The 24,726-nt window shown below is 41.5% G+C and overlaps 5 protein-coding genes across 7 annotated transcripts; 1 reads left to right on the top strand and 4 right to left on the bottom strand.

The window, feature by feature from the left end:
* Nucleotides 1-519: 519 nt before the first annotated feature.
* LOC108106279 (endoplasmic reticulum metallopeptidase 1) lies at nucleotides 520-3,892 on the bottom strand. Its single transcript, XM_017213246.1, has 11 exons — nucleotides 3,817-3,892; nucleotides 3,238-3,754; nucleotides 3,008-3,182; nucleotides 2,866-2,950; nucleotides 2,623-2,743; nucleotides 2,410-2,564; nucleotides 1,968-2,354; nucleotides 1,731-1,911; nucleotides 1,487-1,671; nucleotides 1,288-1,431; nucleotides 520-1,232 (listed from the first exon to the last, which is right to left on the bottom strand). The coding sequence occupies exons 1-11, from the start codon at nucleotides 3,835-3,837 to the stop codon at nucleotides 564-566; spliced, it is 2,640 nt and encodes an 879-aa protein (XP_017068735.1). The 5' UTR covers nucleotides 3,838-3,892; the 3' UTR covers nucleotides 520-563.
* Nucleotides 3,893-4,226: 334 nt separating this feature from the next.
* LOC108106301 (endoplasmic reticulum metallopeptidase 1) lies at nucleotides 4,227-7,615 on the bottom strand. The gene is made up of 12 exons (XM_017213272.1): nucleotides 7,548-7,615; nucleotides 6,980-7,490; nucleotides 6,747-6,921; nucleotides 6,613-6,697; nucleotides 6,431-6,551; nucleotides 6,220-6,374; nucleotides 5,776-6,159; nucleotides 5,536-5,716; nucleotides 5,294-5,478; nucleotides 5,100-5,243; nucleotides 4,544-5,044; nucleotides 4,227-4,483 (listed from the first exon to the last, which is right to left on the bottom strand). The coding sequence occupies exons 1-12, from the start codon at nucleotides 7,572-7,574 to the stop codon at nucleotides 4,316-4,318; spliced, it is 2,637 nt and encodes an 878-aa protein (XP_017068761.1). The 5' UTR covers nucleotides 7,575-7,615; the 3' UTR covers nucleotides 4,227-4,315.
* Nucleotides 7,616-7,898: 283 nt separating this feature from the next.
* Nucleotides 7,899-11,404, bottom strand: LOC108106282 (endoplasmic reticulum metallopeptidase 1). The gene is made up of 12 exons (XM_017213249.2): nucleotides 11,342-11,404; nucleotides 10,770-11,289; nucleotides 10,541-10,715; nucleotides 10,400-10,484; nucleotides 10,091-10,211; nucleotides 9,877-10,031; nucleotides 9,435-9,818; nucleotides 9,201-9,381; nucleotides 8,962-9,146; nucleotides 8,765-8,908; nucleotides 8,211-8,711; nucleotides 7,899-8,157 (listed from the first exon to the last, which is right to left on the bottom strand). Exons 1-12 carry the CDS (start codon nucleotides 11,360-11,362, stop codon nucleotides 7,990-7,992), a joined length of 2,640 nt encoding a protein of 879 aa, XP_017068738.1. The 5' UTR covers nucleotides 11,363-11,404; the 3' UTR covers nucleotides 7,899-7,989.
* A 433-nt stretch (nucleotides 11,405-11,837) lies between these two features.
* Nucleotides 11,838-18,193, bottom strand: LOC108106745. 2 transcript variants are annotated; one of them, XM_017213983.2, is made up of 2 exons: nucleotides 14,627-18,193; nucleotides 11,838-14,559 (listed from the first exon to the last, which is right to left on the bottom strand). In XM_017213983.2, the coding sequence occupies exons 1-2, from the start codon at nucleotides 18,089-18,091 to the stop codon at nucleotides 12,046-12,048; spliced, it is 5,979 nt and encodes a 1,992-aa protein (XP_017069472.1). In that variant the 5' UTR covers nucleotides 18,092-18,193; the 3' UTR covers nucleotides 11,838-12,045. The 2 variants fall into 2 exon arrangements, with proteins under 2 accessions (XP_017069472.1, XP_017069473.1); XM_017213984.2 differs by lacking the exon at nucleotides 11,838-14,559 and having other exon boundaries at nucleotides 14,736-14,932; nucleotides 14,989-18,193.
* A 1,490-nt stretch (nucleotides 18,194-19,683) lies between these two features.
* LOC108106370 (fatty-acid amide hydrolase 2-A) lies at nucleotides 19,684-24,697 on the top strand. Of its 2 annotated transcripts, none has more exons than XM_017213355.1 (5): nucleotides 19,684-19,744; nucleotides 22,519-22,805; nucleotides 22,863-23,082; nucleotides 23,147-23,721; nucleotides 23,789-24,697. In XM_017213355.1, the coding sequence occupies exons 2-5, from the start codon at nucleotides 22,623-22,625 to the stop codon at nucleotides 24,398-24,400; spliced, it is 1,590 nt and encodes a 529-aa protein (XP_017068844.1). In that variant the 5' UTR covers nucleotides 19,684-19,744; nucleotides 22,519-22,622; the 3' UTR covers nucleotides 24,401-24,697. The 2 variants fall into 2 exon arrangements, with proteins under 2 accessions (XP_017068844.1, XP_017068843.1); XM_017213354.1 differs by having other exon boundaries at nucleotides 19,720-19,780.
* Nucleotides 24,698-24,726: the final 29 nt, after the last annotated feature.

The raw sequence follows: 24,726 nt of genomic DNA, 5'->3' as shown, positions 1-24,726 counted from the left end.
GTTTCATGCGAAACTAAATGTTTGTTTCGCCAACACAAAAGCCTCAAAGCCTCCCAAAAATTTATGAGCTATAAAGATAAAGTTGGCTATTGCTCTTTAGTCAACGGTTGGCATTTCTCTAAGAAGGAACTCATTACTTTATCACCCTACATTTTTCTCACCCCACGTACTATATATATAATTACATTTATAGATACATTCGATTTGTCTCGTAAAGTATCCATAGAAAAGATATAAAAGGTATAAAAATGTTATAAAAATGCCTAAAATATGTATTTTAATAAATATGCAAAACAATGATGAAACACTTAAATCCCAATGAGACTTCTTGGATATAAAAGAAGAATTGGTCTCCATAAGAAAATTACCCAATACCTTCTTTTAAATTCAACCCAATAAAGATAAAAGAACTGCCCAGAAACCTTGATAAGAAATCGAATTTCATTATCCGAAATATTGAACCCTAAAATCAGAAGGGTACATTTTTTATGAATCCCTTTGGAAAGGTAATGAATGAAATTTATTGTATAATTTTTAATGGTATACCTATAGCTATAAAACACTTAAAAAATATATCGCTTAAATATAGAAGGCCATTCCATGACGTGGACAAAGTCGGGAAATGCGGCCACAAAATCCTTTGCCTCTGCATCCCTTTCGAAATCGTAGCTGACCCAGTGTCCTACAGCTGCGAGTTCCAAAGTGGGAGTATCAAAATTGCCATCTAGCCTCTCCATATCTATGAAGAACTTCAAAGAGCTATTATCCGTTCCATAAGAATGGAAGATCTGATATGGTGGCTGGAATTCTTCCGGTTCGTCGAGCATTGTCCTCACAAACGACCAATCTTCAACCTTTGCCGAACCCACTGGCTGAATGAACACATTCATGTGTGGTGGTCCAGATAACTCGTACTGATATCGAGCAATGGTTCCCGACTCCAATACTGTCTTTCCCAGAAAGTCGAGACTAAGTTCTCCGGGTATGATCACCTCCGATTCGCGTGGCAGCCATCCGTCCCACTGGCGCCACTTGCACCAGCTGTAATAGAAGCAAGGAATGCCGCACATTACATAGTCATCACAGCTATTAGCCACTGGCTCCAATCCGGTCAGATTGAGTGCCGAATCCTGGAGTGGGTCAAATGCCCGCCTATCCTGATAGTTGAAGTAGTAACCCGAATCACTACGACTCACTGAGCCATCGAACTCGTAGAAAAAGCGACGAGTATGCTAAAAGGAAAAATCTATAAGATACTGCACAATTATAAAGGATATGCCGACCTACCAAGCAATTGGCTCGCATCACATTTGTCTTAGGACGATAGGGAAAGCCCACTTCTGAGACAGCAATCATGCAGAAGATAAAGGTAACTACTCCCAAGCCAAGAAGAATGAGCTTTGGCCAGCGGAACATGTTGATAAGTTGTGCCTGAAAAATAAACGTTTAAAACTCAACTATAAAACCATATCCTATAAAAACCTACCGCATAGCCCAAAGCAAAGAAGACACAAACACCACAAAGTAGTCCTACGATAAGATCCGGATTGCTATTATAACCATTCCTTCCCAGAACCGGAATGAATATCACCAGGAACATGTAGAATACGTAGCAGAAGTAGGAAAACGGCAACACCTGAAGGCACATCACAATCAGAGCCCAATAGTAGCCTACAATATATGACTGTCAAATAAAATCACTTAGATTAATAACTATAAAAATCACTTACCACGATCGTGCAGCGTGCTCAGTAGGTTTATCAGAAGTGCACCTCCATAGAAGATCATTGAAATGAGGCACAGGTACTGGGAACGGAGACCCATGGCGGTCAAAATGAGGGCCAGCAGAGCCTGGACAACCAAATGAGCGTGCAAACTCAGCTGGAGATGGTAAGCGTGGCTCAGTTTCTCCTGAAATTGATTAAAAAGTTAGAGTATATGGTAGTTATCAGAGGACACAATCTTACATTTGGTTTCAGGGTGTAGTACAGAGTTAATGGTAGTACTAGACCAATAACGGCGGGAAATACGTAAAGCCCAAAAACCAGCCAGTTGCTAGTAAAATAGGTCAACGACCGATTTCCAGCATCGAACATGACAGCCATCAGTAGAGGCAGGCAAATGCACAGAAGGAATCCCACTACATGCAGTCCCAAAATAATGAGGAACGAAATCGAAATCTGTGGAAGGGATACCTTCTCCGACTGCCTCGACATTCTCCAGAGGGAAACACCAACCAAGACTAAACTGATAACACCAATCAGGCAGTTAAGAACAATGCCAGTGGTCTCCGTGTAGTACACAAAGAAAAGTCCGAGGAAGTCGAAGAAAACTGCATGGCCATCATCGTCACTCTATAATGAAACATTTTCTAAAAAATGTTTTTGTAAATGAATATTCTAGACTTACCCCTGTCTCATTCAGTTCACTGGCATTACTATAAGCACGCACTAGAGCAAGGACATTATTTCCAGAATTCTGTATGGATCGACCAGGGACCGCCTCAAAGGTGTCAAAAGCTGTATGGTACACATATCCGTTGTCAACCTGAGCAATGTCCAGACCTGTGGAAATTACAAAATAGTTATAAAAATCCCCAAAGCATATGAGTCATCCACTAACCAGCTATATTCCCAAAATCCCGGAAAATTCGAAAGTCTGAGTCAGAGGGTAAAATTCCACTTTGAAAGATCTCCTCGGCCATTGTGGTCGCGAAGGGGTGCTTCGCGTGTAGCCTATAATACTATAAAAACGTCGGTTTAGTATATCGGCCGTAAAAGAAATGGCCATAAATCCGGCCATAAAGTCGATAGGGTAACTTTAGCCATAAGCTACTTTTTTTTGATGAGAAATAATGATTCTTACCTTCATGAGCCAAGGACGATTGGGACCGCTCTGGAACAATAAGTCACGTCCCCCGCTTCCGCCCACTTCAAGATTGATAAAGGCCCTAAAAATAAGTTATCGTTGCAAATAAATAATCAAAACAAACCGATTTTTATCTCACTTGCAGTGGGTTGCCCATTCGTGTTGCGTAATAAAGCCATGAGAACCCTGTAGGGGATTCTCCTCGGCTCCATTGAACAAAAACACAATAGGATGTTCGAATGGTATCGACGATATTGCCATTTGGCGAAGAACCTCCAGCATGACCACAACCATAGTGCCATCATCACCAGAACCTAATAAATTTCATTCAATGCCTGATATTTGAATTAAAAATCGGATAAAACTCACCTGGACTTCCTGGCTTAGAGTCGAAGTGACTGTTAAGCAGCAGGTAGGATTCACTTGTGGAACTCTTTGAACTCAATTTGACGATCACATTGTGAATTCCCTGGTACATATTTACCATATCGATAAAAACATATCCACCAGTTGGTGACTGGACATCCACCTCAAGCTCATACAGGTCACTACGCATCTCGGCACGAATCTTTTCCGTTTCATTCAAGAGGAACTCAACCGTGGTCACCTCATTGGCATAACTGCCAGTTACTTTGGGTCCAATCCGGTCGTATGTGTATAGCTGTCTTTGGGCACGTTCCGCCACAAATTCTCCAGGATAAAAGACCTCATCGGATACTGTTAATCTATCCGGAAGTTTGTAGTAAAGCGGGATAACGATGGCGTAGAAGAGCGCCAACCAAAAGAGCAGGAAAGAGGGAGCATAGTACCAGGACAATCTCTGCCTGGGGACGGGTGCTTTACTTAGCGACAAGGACTCGACAAGTACAGTGTCAATGGGATTCTCCTGTTAAATATTCAATCGAAAAATTCCTTTTCCCTGCACTTCCAAAAAAAATCACAACTCACTTTATCAGTCTTTTCCTCCATGGTAAGATTTCTAGCGGGAGCCAAGTGAAACCCTTTCAATGCCCGATCAACGCATAACTGAACGTCTGCTCCCCGAGCATATCGACTCGAAGCCTTCCGCCGTATTAAAGCCCATAAAGATAATGCCGTGTGCCGCTTGATACCCGTTGGTTAGCCGGCGGGGGAACCGCTGCTTTGTCTTGAGGCGCACTAGGGCGGCTGGAACTGAACCATGGCCATGGCCATGGTATCTAAATTAGACGGGTTTATGACTTAATATAAATATACATAAGTGGCGATTCCGACGCACGCGAGGGGCAGCTGCAAATTAAAGCTTATTCATTCACCGATGTCTGGCAGATTAAGGTGACGATTTGGGTATAGAGATTAATATATATTTTTGATGGCAGCCACTTCCTTATCGTATGCACTATCGCAGCACTTGGAATGTCAAAAATATAATAGATGCAAAACTTAATAGGCTTAAAGGAAGTGGATCTTAAAAGATATATCTTATAAACAGAGATGGCCATTCCATAGTGTAAACAAATTCTGGTAAATCCGCTATGAACTGAAGGGTAGTTTTATCTCTCTGGAAATCCCCGTTTACATAGTGCCCAACGACTCCCAGCTCGAATATTGGTCCATTGAAATTATCATCGGATTTCTAAAAGAGTAATAATTATTAGGAAATAATTTCAAAATTGTTTCACAAACTGTAACCTACCGTAAAATCAATATGAAATTTAAATGGAGTATCGTCCACACCATAAGAAAAATATATTTGGTAGGGCGGTGAGTATTTTTCAGGCTTATCCAGCATCGTCCTTATAAAGGACCAATCCTCTACTGCTACTCCATCCAGCGGTCGTATATACAGACCCATGTGTGGTGGACCAGCTAGTTCGAATTCGTATCTCACAGATCTTCCATTCTCCGAAAGAGTTTTATTCAGCAGTATGAGCTCCAATGTTCCGGGTATATCCACTTCCTTATCGCGAGGTAGCCAAGCAGCACTAGACAGACCCCTACACCAGCTACTCCAGAAGCAGGGAATTCCACACATCACATACTTATCGCAATAAGCATCTATAGATGTTAGTCCGGTTAAGTTTACGGCGTAGTCCTTAAGTGGGCGAAGGGCTCGTCTATCCTGGTAGTCGAAATAGTAACCGGAATCATCAACGGCAAGACTACCATCATATTCGTAAAACATTCGACGTGTTTGCTGTAAAAAAATTTCAACATTTTAATGTATTTTCAATGAGTGGTAATTTACTTACCAAAAAGTTAACCCGCATCACACTTGTCTTGGGGCGATAAGGAAATCCCACTTGCGAAACAGAAATCATGCTGAATACAAAGGTCACCACGCCTAGGCCAATCAATAAAATCGTAGACCATCGGAACATGTTTATCAAAGGAACCTATCAAGTAAGCTTACTAAGAATGTTTATAAAATCTGGTTAAATATTACCACAAAACCCAGGGCAAAGAAAGTTCCCACAGCGCATATCAGAGCTATTAGCATATCAGGATTAGAAGAGTCACGATTTCTTCCCATGGCGGGAAAGAATATTACAAGGAATATGTAGAAAAGGTAGCTGAAGTACACGAACTGAAAAAGTTGGATTAGCTGAACTGGTAATACCCAGTAGTATCCTAAAAATATATAATAATTAGTATAGATATATTTATTATTTCAATTTTACCACCCACCTCGGTCATGTAAAGTACTTAACATATTAATGATTAGGGAAACCAAGTATAATACTAGAGAAATCAAACACATATAGGGAATTCGCAGACCAATGGCAGTCAGAACAATGGCTAGAAATGACAGGACTACGCAATGAGCATGTAAACCCATATAGATCTGGTGGGAATGGCTCAACTTTTTCTAAGTTAATTGTGAAATAAATAAATTATATATTAATAAAACTAAAATACTGATCTTACATTCGGCTTGAACGAGAGGTATAGCGTCGAAGGAAGTACCAATCCTATGATGGCCGGACATATGTAAAGACCAATTACCAACCAGTTATTACTGTAATAGGTCAGTGTTCGATCACCGATGTCGTATAAAACAGCCATTAACAGAGGTAGGGCAATGCACAGAAGGCACCCAAGAAGATGAAGTCCTAAAGTTATCACAAACAAAATCGATATTTTTCCTACCGAAACTTCAGATACAGAAGTCATTTTCCACAGTGAAAAGCCAACGAGGATAAGACTTATCACTGCAAAGCAATAGTTCAAGATGATGCCAGCCTTTTCCGTGTAGGTCACAAAGAAAAGACCAAGAAAATCAAAAAAGACGGAGTGTCCTGCACTATATGCCTGTAAATTTATAAAATTATTAGGATTATCTCAGATTTTTCTTTAAAATATTATGCACACCTCAGTATTATTCAATTCACTTGCATTTGCCAAAGCCCGAACTAGGGATAGAATATTTTCTCCTGTGCTCTGCACCGAACGTCCTGGAACTATATCGAAACTGTCAAATTTGGTGTGATATACGTATCCGTTGCTGAACTGGGCAATGTCAAGACCTGTAAAAATAAACACCAATTATAAGCTGTTCCTTAAGCCATACTATATCTCTCACCAGGAATGTTACCATAATCTCGAAATATACGGAAATCTGTATCGGAGGGCAGGATTCCAAATTGAAAGATCTCTTCAGCCAATGTAGAAGCAAACGGATGTTTTGAGTACTTTTTGTAATACTAAAATAAAGGTGATATTATTATTATTATACATATTTTAATAGGCTTATGTTATCTGTACCTTTACTAACCAGGGATTATTGGGACCACTTTGAAAGAGAATATCTCGACCACCGCTACCGCCCACTTCCAAATTTATAACTGCCCTAGAATAAATAATTAAGATACTTTAATTATTTAAAATATTTAACTTACTTGCAATTCGCAGCCCATTTATGCTGCGTTATAAAGCCATGAGAGGCTTGCAAAGGATTCTCCTCTGCGCCATTGAACAAAAAGACTAAAGGATGGATAAATCTACTTTCGGAAATAGACATTTGACGAAGAACCTCCAACATGACTACCACCATAGTTCCATCATCGCCAGCTCCTATAAATAGCCATTAAAAAATATATATCTGTGTTAAGAGTGTGCTAGATAAACTTACCTGGACTTCCTGGCTTTGTGTCAAAATGACTGTTGATCAGGAGATAAGATGAGCTATTGGAACTCTTAGAGCTTAGCTTTACAACCACATTCTGAATGCCCTGATATATACTGGTCATAGTTCCCACTACATAGGAACCACTTGGCCGCTGGACATCCACATCCAAATCAAAGAGATCGCTGCGCATTTCTTGCCGTACCTTTTCCACCTCACTTAAGAGAAATGCAACCGTTGTTACCTCATTCGCAAAACTCCCAACCACTTTGGGTCCGATACGATCCAACTCGTAGAGTACTTTCTGCGCTCTCTCAGCCACGAATTCTCCCGGCTGAAGTGGTTCGTCCGCAAGGGTTAACCGATTTGGTAGCCGGTAAAAGAGTGGTAGTACGACTGCAAAGAATAACACTACCCAAAGTAAAAGAAATGAGGGTGCATAGTACCAGGGAAGTCGCCTCCTAAGTTCCTTTTTCTTTGACAAGACATGGTAGAGAACTGTGTCCGAGTAGCCTTCCTGGAATTCTTATATTATTAATTTCCATTGCAAAAATTTTTATTTATAAATACTCACTTTATCATTGTTAGTATGCATTTCCATATTTCCAACTCGATTTTCCGGACAGAGGCGATTCGAGAACCTTTCTGATGCCCAACAGTCTCGCTACTGAATGTTTCGATAGCTTCGCATCGAATCGGCGCTATTGAGATAGCCCACATGGAAGTCTTGATAGTAAACCCACGGCAACAACAAAGTGCTTGGTAAAAGCAATCATTCTATGATAGCATTTTTTAGATTTATAATTCAAAATCTAATTGCAGGTCAGTCCGGATCTAAAAACCCAAATCTTATCGCCCAATCTTCCACTCCACAGGCGAGTGAACTTAAACTTGTGATTAATTAACTCGTTTGGTAACTCTTTTTGAGTGCGTTTAATAATTAAACTAAAATCTAACTTTTATAGCTAATAGAGCAGTTGTTTGGTGCAAACAAATTTAAGCAAAAGCTAATAAACTTAAAATATATAACGTTCATACAAAGTCGGCCATTCCATAACATGAGCAAAGTCGGGAAAATCTGATATAAACTTCAAGCCAGCAGCGTCGCGATCGTAATCGTAGCTTACAAAGCTGGCAGCAAATCCTAGCTGGCAAGTTGGAGTGCTAAAGTCTCCAGAGGATTTCTAGAAGGCATTATTTTATAGAGTGATAAATAAGAAGGATTCAACATACTCACAGCAAAATCAATATGAAACTTTAAGGGTGAATTATCGTTTCCATAGGCGAAAAATATTTGATAGGGCGCTGAGTACGTTTCAGGCTCATCCAACATATTTCGAATAAAGGACCAATCCTCCACCTCAACCCCTTCCAGTGGTTGAATATATAGACTCATGTGTGGTGGCCCTGAAATCTCGAACTCAAAGCGAGCTATTTTTCCAGACTCCAAAACTGTTTTGCTGAGAAGCTTTAGGGACGTTGCCCCCGGAATGGCCACCTCCTGCTCCCGCGGTAACCAATGACTCTTTATGCGGGTTTTACACCAACGGTGATTGAAGCAGGGAACACCACACATCAGATACTCATCGCAATAAGAGGATGTGCTGACCATACCAGTTAGATTCAATGAGGTATCCTCTAAGGGATAATAAAGACGACGATCCTGAAAGTCGAAGTAGTAGCCAGAGTCACTGAGACTCACAGAGCCATCGTACTCATAGAAAATGCGACGAACATGCTGAAATATTCAATTATTAGACAATAAATAGACAATATTATTATGATACTTACCAGGAAGTGAATTCTCATCACGCTGGTCTTGGCGCGATATGGAAAACCAACATCGGAAACCGCAATCATGCTGAATATAAAGGTGACTACTCCCAAGCCAAGCAATGCTAATTTGGGCCAACGGAACATGTTGATCAGCGGAGCCTAAAGTAACCCAGTATAATATTTCATCTGGATTTACTTCTTTTTATTCTTACCACAAATCCCAAGGCGAAAAAGCATCCCACAACGCAAATCAGAGCAATCAGAAGATCTGGGTTAGTTCCATGTCCAAAGCGACCCAGCATGGGAAAGAATACCAGAAGGAAAGTGTAGAAGAGATAACAGAAGTACAGGAACGGCATTAATTGCAGGATTTGCACAATCAACACCCAATAGTAGCCTGAAAATACATATATTTTAGAGTAGGATATAAATATTAAATAAACCTACATACCTCGATCATGAAGAGTACTCAAAATATTGATCAACAGAGCTCCCGCATAGAACAGCAAAGACATCATGCAAAGGTATGGTGTTCTCAAACTTATAGCAGTGAGAATGATGGCAATCAGAGACAAGAGTACACAGTGTGCGTGAAGACTCATATGTATGTGATTGGCGTGACTAATTTTGTCCTGGAAAACAAATATTTATAAGCTGGGAAAGAATCATGGCCAATCCAACTTACATTCGGTTTCAGGGTGTAGTACAGAGTTAACGGCAGAACTTGCCCAATAATCGCTGGAACTATAAAAAGACCTATCACCAACCAATTGTTACTGTAATAGGTCATCGAACGATCTCCGGCATCGAAAAGAACCGCCATCAGCAGAGGCAATCCAAGACTGAGGACCATGCCTAACAAGTGAAGTCCAAGGATTATGGCAAACCAAATGGATATTTGACCAATAGAAGCATTCGATTCCCGAGCCATCCTCAAAAGAGAACAACCCACGAGAATCAAACTGATAATGGCAATGCAACAGTTCAGGACTATGCCTGTGGTTTCAGTATAGTACACAAAAAATAAGCCCAGATAGTCAAAGAAGACGGCATGTCCTTCACTGTGCTCCTGTTAAAAGAAAGATAAAGTATCAGATATAGTTTTAAAGAATCTTTAAATGACTCACCTCTGGGTTACGCATTTCACTGGCATTGGCAAAAGCTCGCACCAATGACAAAGCATTTTCTCCAGAACTTTGAAGGGAATCAATAGGCACCGCCTGAACATTATCAAAAATTGTGTGATATACATAGCCATTGCTGATTTGAGCCATATCAAGACCTTTAAGCAACATTTTTAATGCAAAAACCAATAAAGTACAAAATACGTCACCAACTTACCTGGCAGCTCTCCATAGTCGCGAAAGATACGAAAATCCGTATCGGAGGGTAAAATACCAGACTGAAAAATTTCCTCGGCCATTGTGGTGGCAAACGGATGCTTCGCATTTTGATAATAGTACTATAAGGAATAAGTAAAATAAATTTGCGTCTATCAAAACGTGTCGTTTCCATCAAAGCTAAATTCCCGCAATCAAATTGCCCCTATTAACGATCCAAATACCCTTTATAAGGTATATAAATTGGAAATAGTCATGCGTTTTTCCAATAAGTTGTCTGGAAACTATGTGATTCATTATAGGTACATACCTTAATGAGCCACGGATTATTCGGGCCGCTTTGGAACAACAGATCACGTCCTCCACTGCCCGCAACCTCGAGATTTACGAGAGCCCTGTAAAAGGAGTTTTCATATATTTCTGCTAAAAGCCAATGTATATAAAAACCTACTTGCAATTCCCCGCCCATTTATGCGAAGTAATAAAGCCATGTGATGCCTCCAAAGGGTTTTCCTCAGCTCCATTGAAAAGAAATACAATGGGATGCTCGAATGGGGTCTCCGATATAGCTACTTGGCGCAGGACCTCTAGCATAACCACAACCATGGTGCCATCATCACCGGAACCTATAAAAAGGTAATATTACAAACACATTCTGAGATTCAGGATTTTATACTTACCAGGACTGCTGGGCTTGGAATCAAAGTGACTGTTGACCAGAAGGTAGGACGAACTATTCGAGCTCTTAGTACTAATTTTGGCAACCACATTCTGAACACCTTGGTACATGTTCACCATTTGCCAATGCATGTAGGCCCCGGAAGGCTGTTGCACATCCAACTCCAATTCGTAAAGATCACTGCGCATTGCTGCTCGGATATTTTCCACTTCATCCACGATGAAAGCCACCGTTGTCACCTCATTTGCCACACTACCCACAACTTTGGGTCCAATCTTGTCATATTTGTAAAGTAATCTTTGTGCCCGTTCCGCCACAAATTGACCAGGTTTACTAGATTCATCTGCTATCATGACGCTATCCGGCAGTCGGTGGTAAAGAGGGTATACCACCGCATAGAAGAGAGCTACCCATAGGAGCAGAAAAGATGGTGCATAATACCAAGGTAATCTATGTCTCATTTGCTTTTCTTGCGATAATATATTGACCAGAGCCATGTCCGACTTGCCATCAGCCAAACCCTGTAAAATGGTTTATTAATTAATAACTACAAATTGATTTTAAAATTCTTACATTCTCCTCCCTTGACTTCATGTCAATTTTTTTCCGGTTGATCGCGAAAGTCGAACAGTTCCTTTGGCCAGTCGGGGCTGAACTGAAATCGCCATTGCCTTGTGCCACCCAAAGTTGAAGGTAGACCGATATTATCAGCAGTGATTCGCACTTTGAATCCCATAAAGATAAATCGGTTTATGCATGCAATATACCGTTCGATGCTAACGAGAATGGTGCGAAAAAAAAACCCGGATACTTTCCAGTTGCTTCCCAGTTGGTATCTAAATAATGGCAGATTTATGGACTCTTTATATGGCTTTTAAAAAAGTTAAAGACATTTTTTGGCACGCTTGTTTACTTACTCAGTAACTTCCAGTCACACAAGCTGGATACTTATCTTTATGCCTATATGTGGTTGCTCCGTATAAATACGTCTCCGGACTACTTCAGTACCAGATCTTATTAAAACCACAAACAACTTATAGTATAATAATAACAAAGTTATCAGTTTATAGTTCAAAAACCTGGTAATGCTAGAATATTTATTTTAATCATATAAGGACATTGTGAATTCTAAGTGTAAATTCTTTAAGACTCAGCATTACATTTAAGTTTATGTTTAATTAAAAGTCTTTTACAAAAGCCACATATTATAAAAAAAATATTTTTTTATAGCTATCTTAGTAATTTGTACTTGGTCAGTTTATGTCCATTGTCTATGTTTATTGTCGCATCGACTCCATAAAATTTTCCAGCAACTCGGCGAGATCTTTGGCATAGGGAACGTCGAGGTATTTTTTCGGGTTTTCCGAAAGAAACACTGACAACTCCACTCGGAGACCAATTAGCAGTTTGAACAACTTGGTGCCCCGCAGCATGCCCTTGTATTTGGCCCCAAAGCCGAAGAGTTTCCACAGCATCAGGACAGCCAGCCGATGTTCTTCAAACGAGCTCAATTGATTTTCGTCAGATGGTTGTCCTTTGTGAACTGGTTGTATCACAATATCACGCAGTAGGTTTATAAAGTCAGCCACTTCCACGAGCTGACTGCGATTGCCATTAAAAAAGCACATGTTACGAAGAATACGAAGGCACAGGATTCTCTTCTTGTTCAATGGCGGTGTGCGTCGAATGGTGTTAATAAGGGATTGAAGATGGCTAACTTTAGCTCCCACATCGTAACGTGAATATACCTCCCAAAATCCGAGCCAAGCGTTTAAAACAGATGGTCGAATTTTGGCGGCCTGAATGGATGTTGGATTTGGCGGAAGAATCGTGTCAAACATGTCCAGCACATGCATTTTGGAGAGACTCAGTCGACCCTCGGCACAGGAACAGCAGTTTCCCATAACTCTCAATGCGGGCACCATATTAAGATTAGGCTCTCTGTTGGGATCTTTATTGGGTGCTTCCTTCTTGGTGGTCTCGAAATCAGCAACGCGAACCATCAGTTGAAGCAGGGAATGCGACTGTCCGGAATGGAGCAGTGAAGTCTGTTTACACATCTCGAAGGAGTACTCCGTTAGGAACATGGTAAGTTGAACGGTGATCTTCTTTAAGTGTTGAGAATGTGACAACCAAGGCCAAATACGGATGAGAAGTCGGACTATTTTAGTAGTCATAGTGGGCTGGCTGATCACAGCATGATGAGAACTGTGCCATTGGGACAACAAGTTGATCAGGACCAATAAATTGCTCAAAATAGGTTGTGACTTGTGAGCTCCGACTCGCTTTACATACACGCAGGCGTTTCCGATGCTAGAGTCGTTGATAAAGGTATCCAAAAGTATAACTACTCTGTCCAGTAGCTTTAGTTGTCCGGCCGTATGAACAGCCCAGGGTGAAAGCTTTAGCAATCCGCCAAGCGCTTCACAAATTTGCACATGACCTGTGCCAGGAGTTTCCAAAAAGTTGAATGTTTTGGCCGGATAATAATGGTCAAAGAGCCGATCCAGGCGGTGGTAAATCAAGACAGCAGCATTGGTGGTTTTGACAGCAGTTGTTAGGCTATCGTCATCGCCGTCTAGATTTGCCGGTGGACTCTGCATGCAAATCGATATGAGTTGCTTGTTCATGGAAATTATTTCGTGTTTGCCATTCAGCACCAAATCTTCTTCCTCAGAGGGTAAAATATCATCCAGTGGCAATATATATAATTCCAATTCCCTTAACAAGTTCTCTTTTTCTGGAGCGCTTTGTGCTTTAATGAATACCATTGATAAAGATGAAAGGGTATACCGCTGAAACGGAGTATTTATATATGACAAATGCAGTCCATACAGGAAGAAATCCAGAAATAAGGCTGGTTGTTTCTTCAGCTGCTCGACAAGGAGGGCGTTCGAATTGGAGTCCTTGCAGAATATTAAAAATAGCTTAAATGATTGAACCAGCAGACGCTCGGGACAATCAAGATCCAATATATCGTTAATAATGGCCAAATAACTTTGTATTAGAACGGAGTCCCTACATATTGTCCTCTGAAGGAACTCAAAGTTATCACGATAGCACAAGGAGTACAACTCACATATTTGTCCTGCACACAGTTCTACGAAGGACGTGGAAACGATGACTGAGGGCGGAGGCATCTTTATTATATCACTGAGACCGTTCATAAAACTATGCTGGCACAACGTAGCACACCACTCGGGTTTGATGACCACCATCTTAGCACAGATGGCAACGTAACAGCCAATTATTTCACACGAATGCTGCTCTCCAACCTGCTCATTATCTACCCACGGAGATAGGCGTATGGCTTTTAGGGCATTGCTAGCATCTTTTAGGAAGTCATGAATTCGCAACATTTCGATGCTAGTCTCAGCGCCAATAATCGGCATCAAAAGAACAAATACGCGTCCGCACAACTCCCTGACCAGCATCAATTCGTGGACATCCAAGAGTGTAGTCAGACAGCAAGCTGGCAATCCGCCAGGCAGAAAGTCCAGACGGGGCAAAATGTTTGCCATGCTAGGACCACAGCTGGTTATCCAATTGGCCATCGCAACCCAGGCTAAGGCGCGAACTTCCCCATCGCTATGCCCGCAAAGGCCAAGCAAGTAGCGCAGTACCTTCTGCGTGACTCGCACTTCATTCATGGCATTCGACTTAGCAGGAAAACGAATTTGGTGCATATGAAGCTGACAGATGATGTGCAGACAATCTCGCTGCCACTGGGCACCGGTCTGCGTCGAGGTTCTTAAATCACTGGACAACTGTATGAAGTGCTGATAATAGTTCTGTAAGCAAAGATATAAACTAATAAATAAATAATTAAAATCAATATTAATATCCTTCCGAACTCACCGTCAACTGAGTTTCACTGAATTTTAAATCTCTGTCACTAAGACTCCGGAGAATGCGGAGCATGCAGCGCACGTGCTGGAGCTGGCGCAGCTCAAAGTGCGTCTTGGCCAACGTACTCAGTTGCATAAACATCTTGCCATGCCAGTTCATCTCGACACCACGGTACTCAGTGGATAGCAGATGTACTAAGCACTGGCTAATCAGGTGGAGCGTTTCGAGCGAAACAAGGCGATCGTGAAGGTATAGGTGGAAACTGTGATGATGATCCGTTTCGAGGGCTTTGCTTAGTCCAGTCATAACTTGCGGCTGGAAAAAACGTAGGCAAGTGAGACACAGTTCCAACAGAGACTTGTAAAGCTCACTATCTGCATCGTTGCCCGGCGCTAAACGAATATACTTGTGGATCAACTTCCACAACTTCTCACCCACCGACTGGCTAATCGAGCTGCGTAGGAGCACAAGGTATAACTGAATAATCTGCACGACAAATTGTAGATCCTCGTGGTTGCTGCAGTTACAGGCTGATGTAAGCTGCTGACCTAGCTGCAAGTCTAAGTCGGATGACTGCATTAACGCCAAGTCAGCCACTTTTATCTTAAGAGACTCCCTTATGTCCAAATCTCTCACAGAGTCCAAAGTGATGTTGGATGGGCACTTACAAACGCGATGGGCTGTATACAGACGCCAATGCTGAGCAGCTCTTACTGTATCTCCTCCAAAATGGGTTTCTTGCAATTTTTGCTGTAAAATCAATCCTTCCGAAGTAGAAGTTGGTATTACAGTAGCTTCCACTTCGTATGTTACAGGCAGAATCATAGTACCCAATTCTATCTCCATCACAAGTTTTTCCTCCGTGGAGGTGATGAAATTGTGGAACAACATTTGGAACAGGCAGAGACTAACATCTTGCCGCAATTGTGCCTCATGGGGAAGCATAAATAGCGCACGCAGCAAGCACACGTATACTTCAAAAGTGTTTCCAATCTCCTTCCGAAATCCAGCATTATGGAAAAGCAACTTCATTAGGATACTGACTGCAGGCAGAAGAATATCTGCGGGGTCGTTGGCGCTCTCCTTCTTAAGAGCATTGTGCAGCGACTCTAAGATAAGACGATATCCATCTTCTTTTGTGGAGAAATCCTCGCATGCTTTCCAGTTTTGCAGCAACACATTTAATTGAGTCATTGTCGACTTCCGGATGGTGGGCCTCAAATCTTTGGTCTGCAGCAATCCGATCAGGGCATCCAAGCTACGCTGCCCCATAAACGGTTTCGCAGAGCACTCATTAAAAATGCTTTTATAGCTGATTGGTGGTTGGATCAGGCAGAGATCATTGGCAAGCAGCTCAATCGGAACACGATCCATGGTTGGCTTATATTTGTTCGTGTAGTCTTGACACTGTAGCACGTAAGCGATCCTTGTGGTAGCTTCGCTCCTCATCTGGGGAATTGGATGGAACATGTAATAAACGTAGCCACGCAGCATCAATGGTGAATCCAAGTTGCTGGTGTCTGGCTCAAACAAATCCCATACCACCTGATGCAATTGCTTGTGAGTAATTGACCTGCATATGAGCAAGGGTAGCACGGGGAGAATTAGTTGGAACACTATATTGAAGTCCTGCGCCCCTAGAACGCAGTTTAACTTAAGGAGCATTGTGGGATAGTCAACACACCACTGCCGGACCTGTTCCGGAGCATCATCCTCCCAACTCTGGAGGATTATCCTGCGCAGTATCTGGGAGTTCAGTGGTAGTCCTAATATATGCAGGCGGGCCAGTTCCAAATTGTTGCATCCCGTCATATAAACAGTCTTATTCATAAAGGCATGAAAGTGTGACACGACGGGTCGTGGCATCAACCGGTATACGAATCCACGAAGATGTTGATCAGGCAAATCAATCAAAGTGTACAGTAGGGACTCTGCATCGTTTCGCAGCTGTGGATTGCCCGCGTAGAGAGGCGTGCACTCTACAATAGCGTCGAAGAGCTGTTTTATCAGCGTTGGACTTCCCAGTTGGTCGACCACTAAGCACACTTGGGTGTGCATTTGTATTAGCTGCGCCGCAGCCATTTTTGTTTTTGGATTGAATTGGTTTAATGCAACACTGTAGGCTCTCTTTAGCTTGATTAGCTGCTGCTCCTCGGCAGACGGTTCTGAAGACAGAGCGCAGATTAAACTGCTTAAGGACTTCATACGATCGGGAACGCAAACCAAATATGAGCTGTCCAAAATTATGGGCTGGATAAGTGCTTTCGCGTTTTGTCGATCAATGTTTTTGTCATAAGTGAGATTCAGGGCAACAGTGTCCTGCAGCAGGCCGTTGAAGATCAGTGAATGCAACCGGGGAACTATCAGCATGTCCACGAGCTTGGTCATGTCACTGCCATCCACACTATTGCAGTAGCCGAGTAGCTTCTTAACTATGGTTGAGAATCGAAAAACGGCCTGGGGACAAACCCATGAGTTGAGAACATCATAGGTACGGACGGCTTCAACGCTTAGCTCCAAGATATGCCAGTTGTCGCTCGTACAGCGGAGCAGCAGAGACGAGATTATTTTCGTGCAATTGGTCAGGAGAATCTTCAAGGCGCTGCCCACTTTCAGCTGCTTGGAGCGCGTGCCAGGAGGATCCAAGCTGGCAGCATAGGTCATGGTATTATTGCGCACATCAATGCGGCGCTGAAGTTGCTTTAAAAAGGCAATAAGTACACGGTTAACGTGCAGTAAACAGCCATCTTCCCTCGTTTGCAGTTGTAACAAATGCAAATATATATAAGGTGGCTGCAGGAAGTACTCGGCCGGGTAGTCACCCATACGGATGATCAGATGGTTAAGCTGGACTTGCAACTCAAGAACATCGGTGCCGCTATCGCGCAGCATATCGGTCAAGCTTGTCATGCTCGCTACATCGTCCAGCCCTGGACGCGTCCAAGCGGGCTCGTAGTCCTCCGACGAGAAACTGCCTTGAATTTGTGAGATGCTGCTTGCAGAGTATTCCGTTCCCTGGCTGGTAAGGTTGATCGAACTAAGACTGGAGGCACACGGCGTTACCAGGTCCATTTTATACTTTTCGAGAAGCAACAACTGCAGGTCGTCCATCAGCTCGGTAATACGTCTGGACTCCAAGTCACGTAGCACACGGCGAACCTTCTCCAGTTCGGTCTTTAAGCGTTCGTAGGGAATCTTGCGGATTACAGCCTCGCCGTACTCGGACCGCAACAGCTCCAAAATCATGGCCAGCACCCGATCTGCGGCCAATGGAGGCGTATGCCCGAACCAGCGGATGAGTTGCTTCAGAAGTAGCACCGGCTTAAATTGAATGCGCTCACCCAGTTGCAAACACCGGATGAACCGCGTCTCAATCTGCTCGAGCGCGCGCAAGCGAATCTCCTCCGAATCGCTGGTCAGCTTGGCCAGCTGCGGCTCCGCCAGCTGCAGGGCCAAATTCTCTTTAACACTCATTTTTATGTACGAATATTACCCGATTTTGTATTCCTTCTCAGTTCCTATTCAGGGAGCAAATGTACCAGGATGACATTTTTGAAAGCGTCAACTCGAATTGTTCCGGCGTTGCCAGACTGAGAAGTGTGACTGCGTTTTATGAGAACATGCTGGTGTTTCTGGTATTTTTTGCGCCTTAGCAGTAAATATGGCGTTATAGACTTATCAATTTCAAAATTAAAGTGCTTATAATTGTATATAAAATTACCCAAAAGATGAGATAAATAATTGATTTAATAGGCGCAAGTATAGCTTATAACATATTAATTATTATATTATATTTACCGCTATCTATATCTTTTCAAACATAATTTGCATATGATTCGCTTTCAAGTCATCCCTGGAATCAAGATATTAATAGTGTAATAGAATTCTGATATTTTAATATTGTTTTATTTTAAGTACTTCAGAAATATTATTCAAAACAAATAACTAAATGGTTTATTTATACTTTTATAAATACATCAACATCTATAGCCTCTTTTTGTATAACTTTATAATACACATATGTAAACCTAAATTGCTATTTTAGTTTGCAAATGAAAAATGTCTCATAGGCACAAAGGTTATCATTCATGTATCCGTTATTTAGAAGAACGCAGTGCTCCATGCTGTTTTTATTATTGGGCTCTCCGAGCTTCCATCTGACAATAAGAGGCTTTTCGCCGGTAGCAGTAAGAAAATTATCCTCTTTGAGTTGATCGTTGATGCCCAGCCAATAATTTGTATTTCTTTTGAGTTTTCGGGTAATGGCATTTATTTCCTTATCGTTTTTGAACGAAGCCAGATTACCTCTCATTTTCCTGCAGGTGTATTCAGCTGTGGTCCAATTTTGCTTAATATCATGTTCAATATAAAATTTACTGGTACTGATCTCTACAAAATCCGGAAGGACTGCTTGTAACGCTCGTTGCTGGTCCTCCATATTGGCAAGAAGCTGCAGTAGACGTTCTTCCGTGCGATTAAGCCTCGTCTTTAAGTCTATCATCATGGTGGTAGCGTTAGACACTATACTCAGAAATTTGGTTTTGTTTGCAGGTTCCTTGATTTGGTTCTTATTCCAGTATGTATTAGTTTCGTGTTGGGTTCCGGTTATATGTGTAGGCCTGCCATCTGACAATGGTCCTTTAAAAATCAGAATAATAAAGGCTCCCAGGAAATAGGATGCTAGCTTCAGCATTTTAAATAATTATAACCACTCGTAGAGAACTTCAAAAACGTAATGAACATATGCTATTTTTTGAGCAAAAAACAATAACTTTCTTTCGCCAAAATCTCTGTGAATTTTCTTATCAAGATTTGAATGTACGTAAAGGAATGACGACATGAGCGCAAATTCTCAGAGGCCCTGAATTTGAAATTCCGCAAAAAAAAAAAAGAATGACAGTACTCTAAAGTTTATCATTAAATAGTTATATTTCCTGAAAAATTTTTAAATGTTAGAAAGTGCAAGCACATATTTCTAAAATTTGTATATTTTAAGTAAACTTTTATATATTTTTATTTCGTTTTTGCCAAAGCTGGTATTGGTATTTTTAGGTAACCTAGGTACGGTCACGCTGATTCCTTACATTTAAAAATCCCATCTGATTGGACTCACTTTGTGCTTAGCGGGTAAATAATACAGTCTGCTTGGTTTTGTTGTTTTCGGTGTGTGTATATCTGTTTATCTCGAATTTTGTGACGTTTATTCATATACCGCTTGAGAAGTGTAATTGCTTGTGATTTTTTAACTACACAGGCGCACAGCCGCTATTCCTTATGCATGTGACGCATTAATTGTGCGTTTTTTATTGAAATCAAGTTCTATTGTTGCGGCATCTTGTGACGTCAGGCGACGCTGCTATTTTTTTTTGTTTATCTTGAAGCAAACATATTACGTACATACATACACACGTTGGTATATAGTCCCAAATGACACTTGATGAATTTGTAGTACAAACAAAACATATGCTGGAAATTGAAAAGCGAAATGATGTCACTGGCACACGCCCGGGGACTCCCCTCCTTCATACCCTCCCACTATTCACAACCGTTCTCGCCGGTCGCCACCTTTGCTTTTCCACCTTTTGTATACATATACATACATATATATATGTACGTAGCATCCCAAACCACTTGGAAATCAATAGCCATACGCCTATTTTCTAATTAGAAGTGTCATGCTATTAAGAATGAGTGTTCCTCCCTCTCCCTAGTTCCAATTGGAAGCAACAGGTCTCTTAAATTCGTAATTTGCAATTGAATTTTTTGGCCACTGTGCCAAAATCGAGCTCTAAGCGACTAGTATTTATGGCTAATCTTATCGGATAGCCCACTTAAATCCCCGATTACGGGTCGATTATTGTTTCGCTTCATTGCCATTGAACTTTGAACTAATCAATTGCCGGCGTTTGGATTAGAAATGATTTATATTGCACCACAAAAATATGATATTTTCGATTTATCAAACCAAATCTTTTTACGGGCTTTAACTTAAAGTAATCATAAAATTATAAAACAATGAAGCTTAAAGAAGGAATAAGCAATATAAAAGATAGATTTGTTAGGAAACTAATAATACAAAATTACAATTAAAAATCTTTATTTTGGACCAAACAAACCATGCATTTTGGATATGAATTTCACGGTTTTTATAGCCAAAGTCAATACATGTTTCATATAATTGCCCTCCATTTAATATAGTAATTTAAGCTCTACATAGCGTGCTCTGTATGTTTTTAAAGGTTATTATAGCGGCTATATAGTGTTACTCCTAAATTGTTCCCTTATTTAAAGTCACGGACAGACAAAATGTCACCTCCCCCTCTGGACTTTCACCTCCCTTCCTTCAACTTGCAAGTGCGAAATTGATTATAATGCACTCTTTGCATTCGAATGTCTGGCAATTCAATTAGCAAAACTGGTCAAACTGCGATATGTTGAAAGGCGCTATAATAGGAATAATCAAGTTCTGAAAACATATTGTGATAAGCCAGGATGATAAAAAGTTGAGAACTTTGAATTGCCACTAATCATTGACACAACTTGAATTGTAAAATACCATAAAGTTTAATTATTTTTTTTTTATCGCAAACATACAGCTGTGGCATATGAATGACTCACTTTACTTATCAGTTATTCACATTATTTTGATTTTTTCATCGGAATAGTTAGGAGTGCTGAATGGGATATACTTACATATTTGAAGTTTATGGAGATCGGAATATGGACTTTCCATGGAGCGCTGAACTCTCTTTGTGCCATTTATTATCTTCTCACATTTAAGCACTGAATTAGCTGTCTGAACCACAAACTGGAGATAAGATAATAAAGAAAATCCTAATTCTGGTCGTACATATGGCCGAAAAACAATTAAATTTCCCCGATTTCAACTCGATATTTAACCTTAACCTGGGTTCGCCTTTGCCTTTGTTTATCTTTGTAAATAGCTATATGTATTTTTACGAGTTGAACAGTAAAATCGTTTATGTAAACAACCTTTTCCCAAGAGCAAACTAGTAAGTTTGCTTTAGCTTTTCCTTGCAATAGAGAAAAACACGTTTTCCGTCATATATGTATGTATGCACGAATTATGTGCTTTGCCTGTCATTATTGGCAAACTTTTAGCGCACTTTTAAATTTCTTTGTTTATTTAGAGAACATTTTTTGCAATTATCTGTGTGAATTAATGCCGCCTCCTACGTATACATATGTATTAATTTTGGAACAAAAGTTCTCTGATTCGAATTTTCCATATTTTTCCCTGCGCTTATTGGCCGTCAGTGTGAGTCAGCCACAGGTGTAGACTTGGCCTATCTGGGACAACCCCATTAAGTGTCGGGGCTATTAAATTATGTTTGGGGCCCAGACACGAGTAAATCGATTGCCTCTATATCTGATAACTAGGAATAGTGATATTCAGCTTGTAAAACATTCTTTCTGAATTCTATCAGTTTTTGTTATATAGTCATAAAAATTCTTTGTTTAACTTACACACATCATATAGAAAATATTCCTTCCCAATCAAGTGTGATTTACTGGAATTTTTGGAAAGGCTGCGTAATCTTATATCTGAGAATACATTGTGTTCATAAAATAATTGCCATATTAAACGACGTTATAACCAATCATAAATCTAGAATTTGCTTTGGGTTACTCAATTTTCAAAGGCCACTTTCAGTACCACCTTGTGACCCATATTTTTCAACCTAGCTGTGAAAAAATGAGTTGTATTTTCACGCGATAATACCTTACAAATATTTGCAAAAGCCGTCTGATAAACCGGTTAAAATAGCGAAAACAACGCAATTTATTTATGCCTCCCTTGTGTTCATATATATATCATATATCTACATTGTACAAGATTTTTAAATGCATTCATGTCATTATCGCTCTCGTTCTTCCAGACAACAACACATGGGCCACATCACAGAGAACAAACTCATCCAATTCCGAATCTGATTCCAAGTAGTTAAGGTATTCCAGCCATACATTTCCAAATCTCGACGAAATGGTACAAAGCGTTTCAGTGGCTCGGGCCATTGGAGGCTACATCTTTGGCCTTCTCCAGGCCTGCATTCGTTTCATTTTCCGGCTAATCTATGGCCAAAAAGGGGAGAGTGTTCCCCCGATAACAGATCCTATTCTGTTGGAATCGGCCACATCGTTGGCCAGAAAGATCCGCAACCAGGAGGTGAGTGTGTGATGTAAATCCGTAGTTATTATAACTAATTGTTATCCTTTTTTTCAGTTGAGCAGCGTTCAGGTTTTGGAATCCTTCATACGCCGCATCAAGGAGGTCAATCCCATTTTGAACTGTGTAGTGGATGAACGCTATGATCAAGCTTTAAAGGAAGCAATCGAAGCTGATGCACTAATCAAACTCGGTCAATACAGCGTGGAGGAGCTGGCGAAGCAGAAACCCTTTCTGGGTGTGCCCATCACCACCAAGGATTGCATATCGGTCAAGGGTGAGTAGCTCTCATCATTTTCTAGTTATAAAAACCAATTCCTAATGTTAACCTCTTTCTTCAGGAATGCTTCACACTGCTGGGCTCTATGAACGTCGGGATGTTCGTGGTACGCGAGATGCGGATGCCATGGCCTTGATGCGCAAGGCAGGAGCCATTCCTATCGCCCTCACGAACGTGTCCGAGGTGTGCATGTGGTGGGAGAGCAACAATACGGTGCACGGAAGGACTAGGAATGCGTACGACACAAACCGGATTGTCGGTGGCTCTAGCGGTGGCGAGGGCTGCATCCAGTCTGCGGCTGCCTCCGCCTTTGGCTTGGGCTCTGATATTGGTGGCTCCATTCGTATGCCAGCATTTTTCAATGGCATCTTCGGCCACAAGCCCAGCAAACTGGTTGTATCCAATGTGGGTCAATTTCCAGCGCCTTTTAGTGCAGAGCAGAATTCCTTCTTGGGTCTGGGTCCCATGTCACGATTTGCCGAGGATTTACGACCCATGTTAAAGATTATGGCGGGCGAAAAGGCAGCCGTGCTAAAACTGGATGAGGATGTCGACTTGACCAAATTGAAGTTCTTCTATCAAGAGTCCGATGGCGGTGGCCGTTTGATATCCGCCGTTGATCCTGACTTAAGACAGGTAAAAGAATTAGTTTATTTTATTTTTCTAAAAATTCTTATTCTCTTAAATTCTTAATCTTCTGTAGGCCATGACCCGAGTGGTGGAGCATCTTAGAGAAAAGTTCGGAAGTCAGAAGGTGGAGCGCATTCAACTGCCACAGTTCCGTCAATCGGCTGCCATCTGGTTCGCCAACATGCGCGACGACAGCGGCCATGGATTCGCCTACCAATTGGGCAACCTGGAGCACGATATCAACACGTACCTTGAGCTGTTCAAATGGTTTTTCGGTGCTTCCAAACACACGTTTATTGGCCTGTCGACGGCCATCATGGATAGTGCTCAGTGCAAGCATGGATCGCCCAAGTATGATCACCTGGTACGCAAGCGGAATGATCTGAGGACAGAGCTCCAGCGCCTGCTGGACGATAATGGAGTGTTGATCTATCCCACTCATCCAACGGTGGCTCCATATCACAATGAGCCCATAACGCGACCCATTAACTTTGCCTACACTGGTATTGTTAATGTTCTGGGTTTTCCTGCCACAGCTGTGCCCCTGGGCAAACTGGGAAGCGAGGGTCTGCCTCTGGGCGTCCAGATTATCGCCAATTTTAATCAGGATCGTCTGTGCTTGGCCGTTGCCGAGGAATTGGAGCGAGCCTTTGGGGGCTGGGCCAGGCCCGAAGTTCGGCTCTGAGACCAGTCTCAACTATATGCATACCTGCGAGTATGCAGCTTAGCTAGCTTATAGAAAGTAGTGGTCAAGTGATCCATCCTGGATTTAACCCATCACCCACTCCCGGTCAAGAACCCACCCACCCATGCATTCGCCTGGCGATAAAAGGTATTTCTTGTATGTACTCCAGTGCCTCGTTGTAATATCAATTTTCGATGTGGATTTATCTATTTTGTATGTATTTTAAAACGTGAAATAATCAACGATCCAAGCGGATCCGTTCCCATTTTGCATTTATAATAAATAATTGCAACGAAAGCTTCAGGTTCGTTTCGTTATCTTAATGG

The sequence above is a fragment of the Drosophila eugracilis genome, unplaced genomic scaffold (assembly GCF_018153835.1).
Source record: "Drosophila eugracilis isolate 14026-0451.02 unplaced genomic scaffold, ASM1815383v1 contig_81, whole genome shotgun sequence".
NCBI lineage: Eukaryota > Metazoa > Arthropoda > Insecta > Diptera > Drosophilidae > Drosophila > Drosophila eugracilis.
Note: the sequence above shows the minus strand (reverse complement) of the source record. Positions and strands in the feature narration are given on the sequence as shown.

Bases quoted from the DNA above. Each gene is read 5' to 3' on its own strand.
- LOC108106279 (XM_017213246.1), bottom strand. From the start codon at position 3,837: ATGGAGGAAAAGACTGATAAA. The intron at 2,565-2,622 runs GTTAGTGGATGA...TAATTTCCACAG, and splicing joins GGATTTTGGGAATATAGCTG to GTCTGGACATTGCTCAGGTT. The intron at 2,355-2,409 runs GTAAGTCTAGAA...GTTTCATTATAG, and splicing joins GTGAACTGAATGAGACAGGG to AGTGACGATGATGGCCATGC.
- LOC108106301 (XM_017213272.1), bottom strand. From the start codon at position 7,574: ATGGAAATGCATACTAACAATGATAAA. The intron at 5,717-5,775 runs GTAAGATCAGTA...CAATTAACTTAG, and splicing joins ACCTCTCGTTCAAGCCGAAT to AAAAAGTTGAGCCATTCCCA. The intron at 5,244-5,293 runs GTAATATTTAAC...CTTACTTGATAG, and splicing joins TCTTTGCCCTGGGTTTTGTG to GTTCCTTTGATAAACATGTT.
- LOC108106282 (XM_017213249.2), bottom strand. From the start codon at position 11,362: ATGAAGTCAAGGGAGGAGAAT. The intron at 11,290-11,341 runs GTAAGAATTTTA...ACCATTTTACAG, and splicing joins TGAAGTCAAGGGAGGAGAAT to GGTTTGGCTGATGGCAAGTC. The intron at 10,485-10,540 runs GTAGGTTTTTAT...CTCCTTTTACAG, and splicing joins AAATGGGCGGGGAATTGCAA to GGCTCTCGTAAATCTCGAGG.
- LOC108106745 (XM_017213983.2), bottom strand. From the start codon at position 18,091: ATGAGTGTTAAAGAGAATTTGGCCCTGCAGCTGGCGGAGCCGCAGCTG. The intron at 14,560-14,626 runs GTGAGTTCGGAA...CTTTGCTTACAG, and splicing joins TCAGTGAAACTCAGTTGACG to AACTATTATCAGCACTTCAT.
- LOC108106370 (XM_017213355.1), top strand. From the start codon at position 22,623: ATGGTACAAAGCGTTTCAGTGGCTCGGGCCATTGGAGGCTACATCTTT. The intron at 22,806-22,862 runs GTGAGTGTGTGA...CCTTTTTTTCAG, and splicing joins GAAAGATCCGCAACCAGGAG to TTGAGCAGCGTTCAGGTTTT. The intron at 23,722-23,788 runs GTAAAAGAATTA...AATCTTCTGTAG, and splicing joins TTGATCCTGACTTAAGACAG to GCCATGACCCGAGTGGTGGA.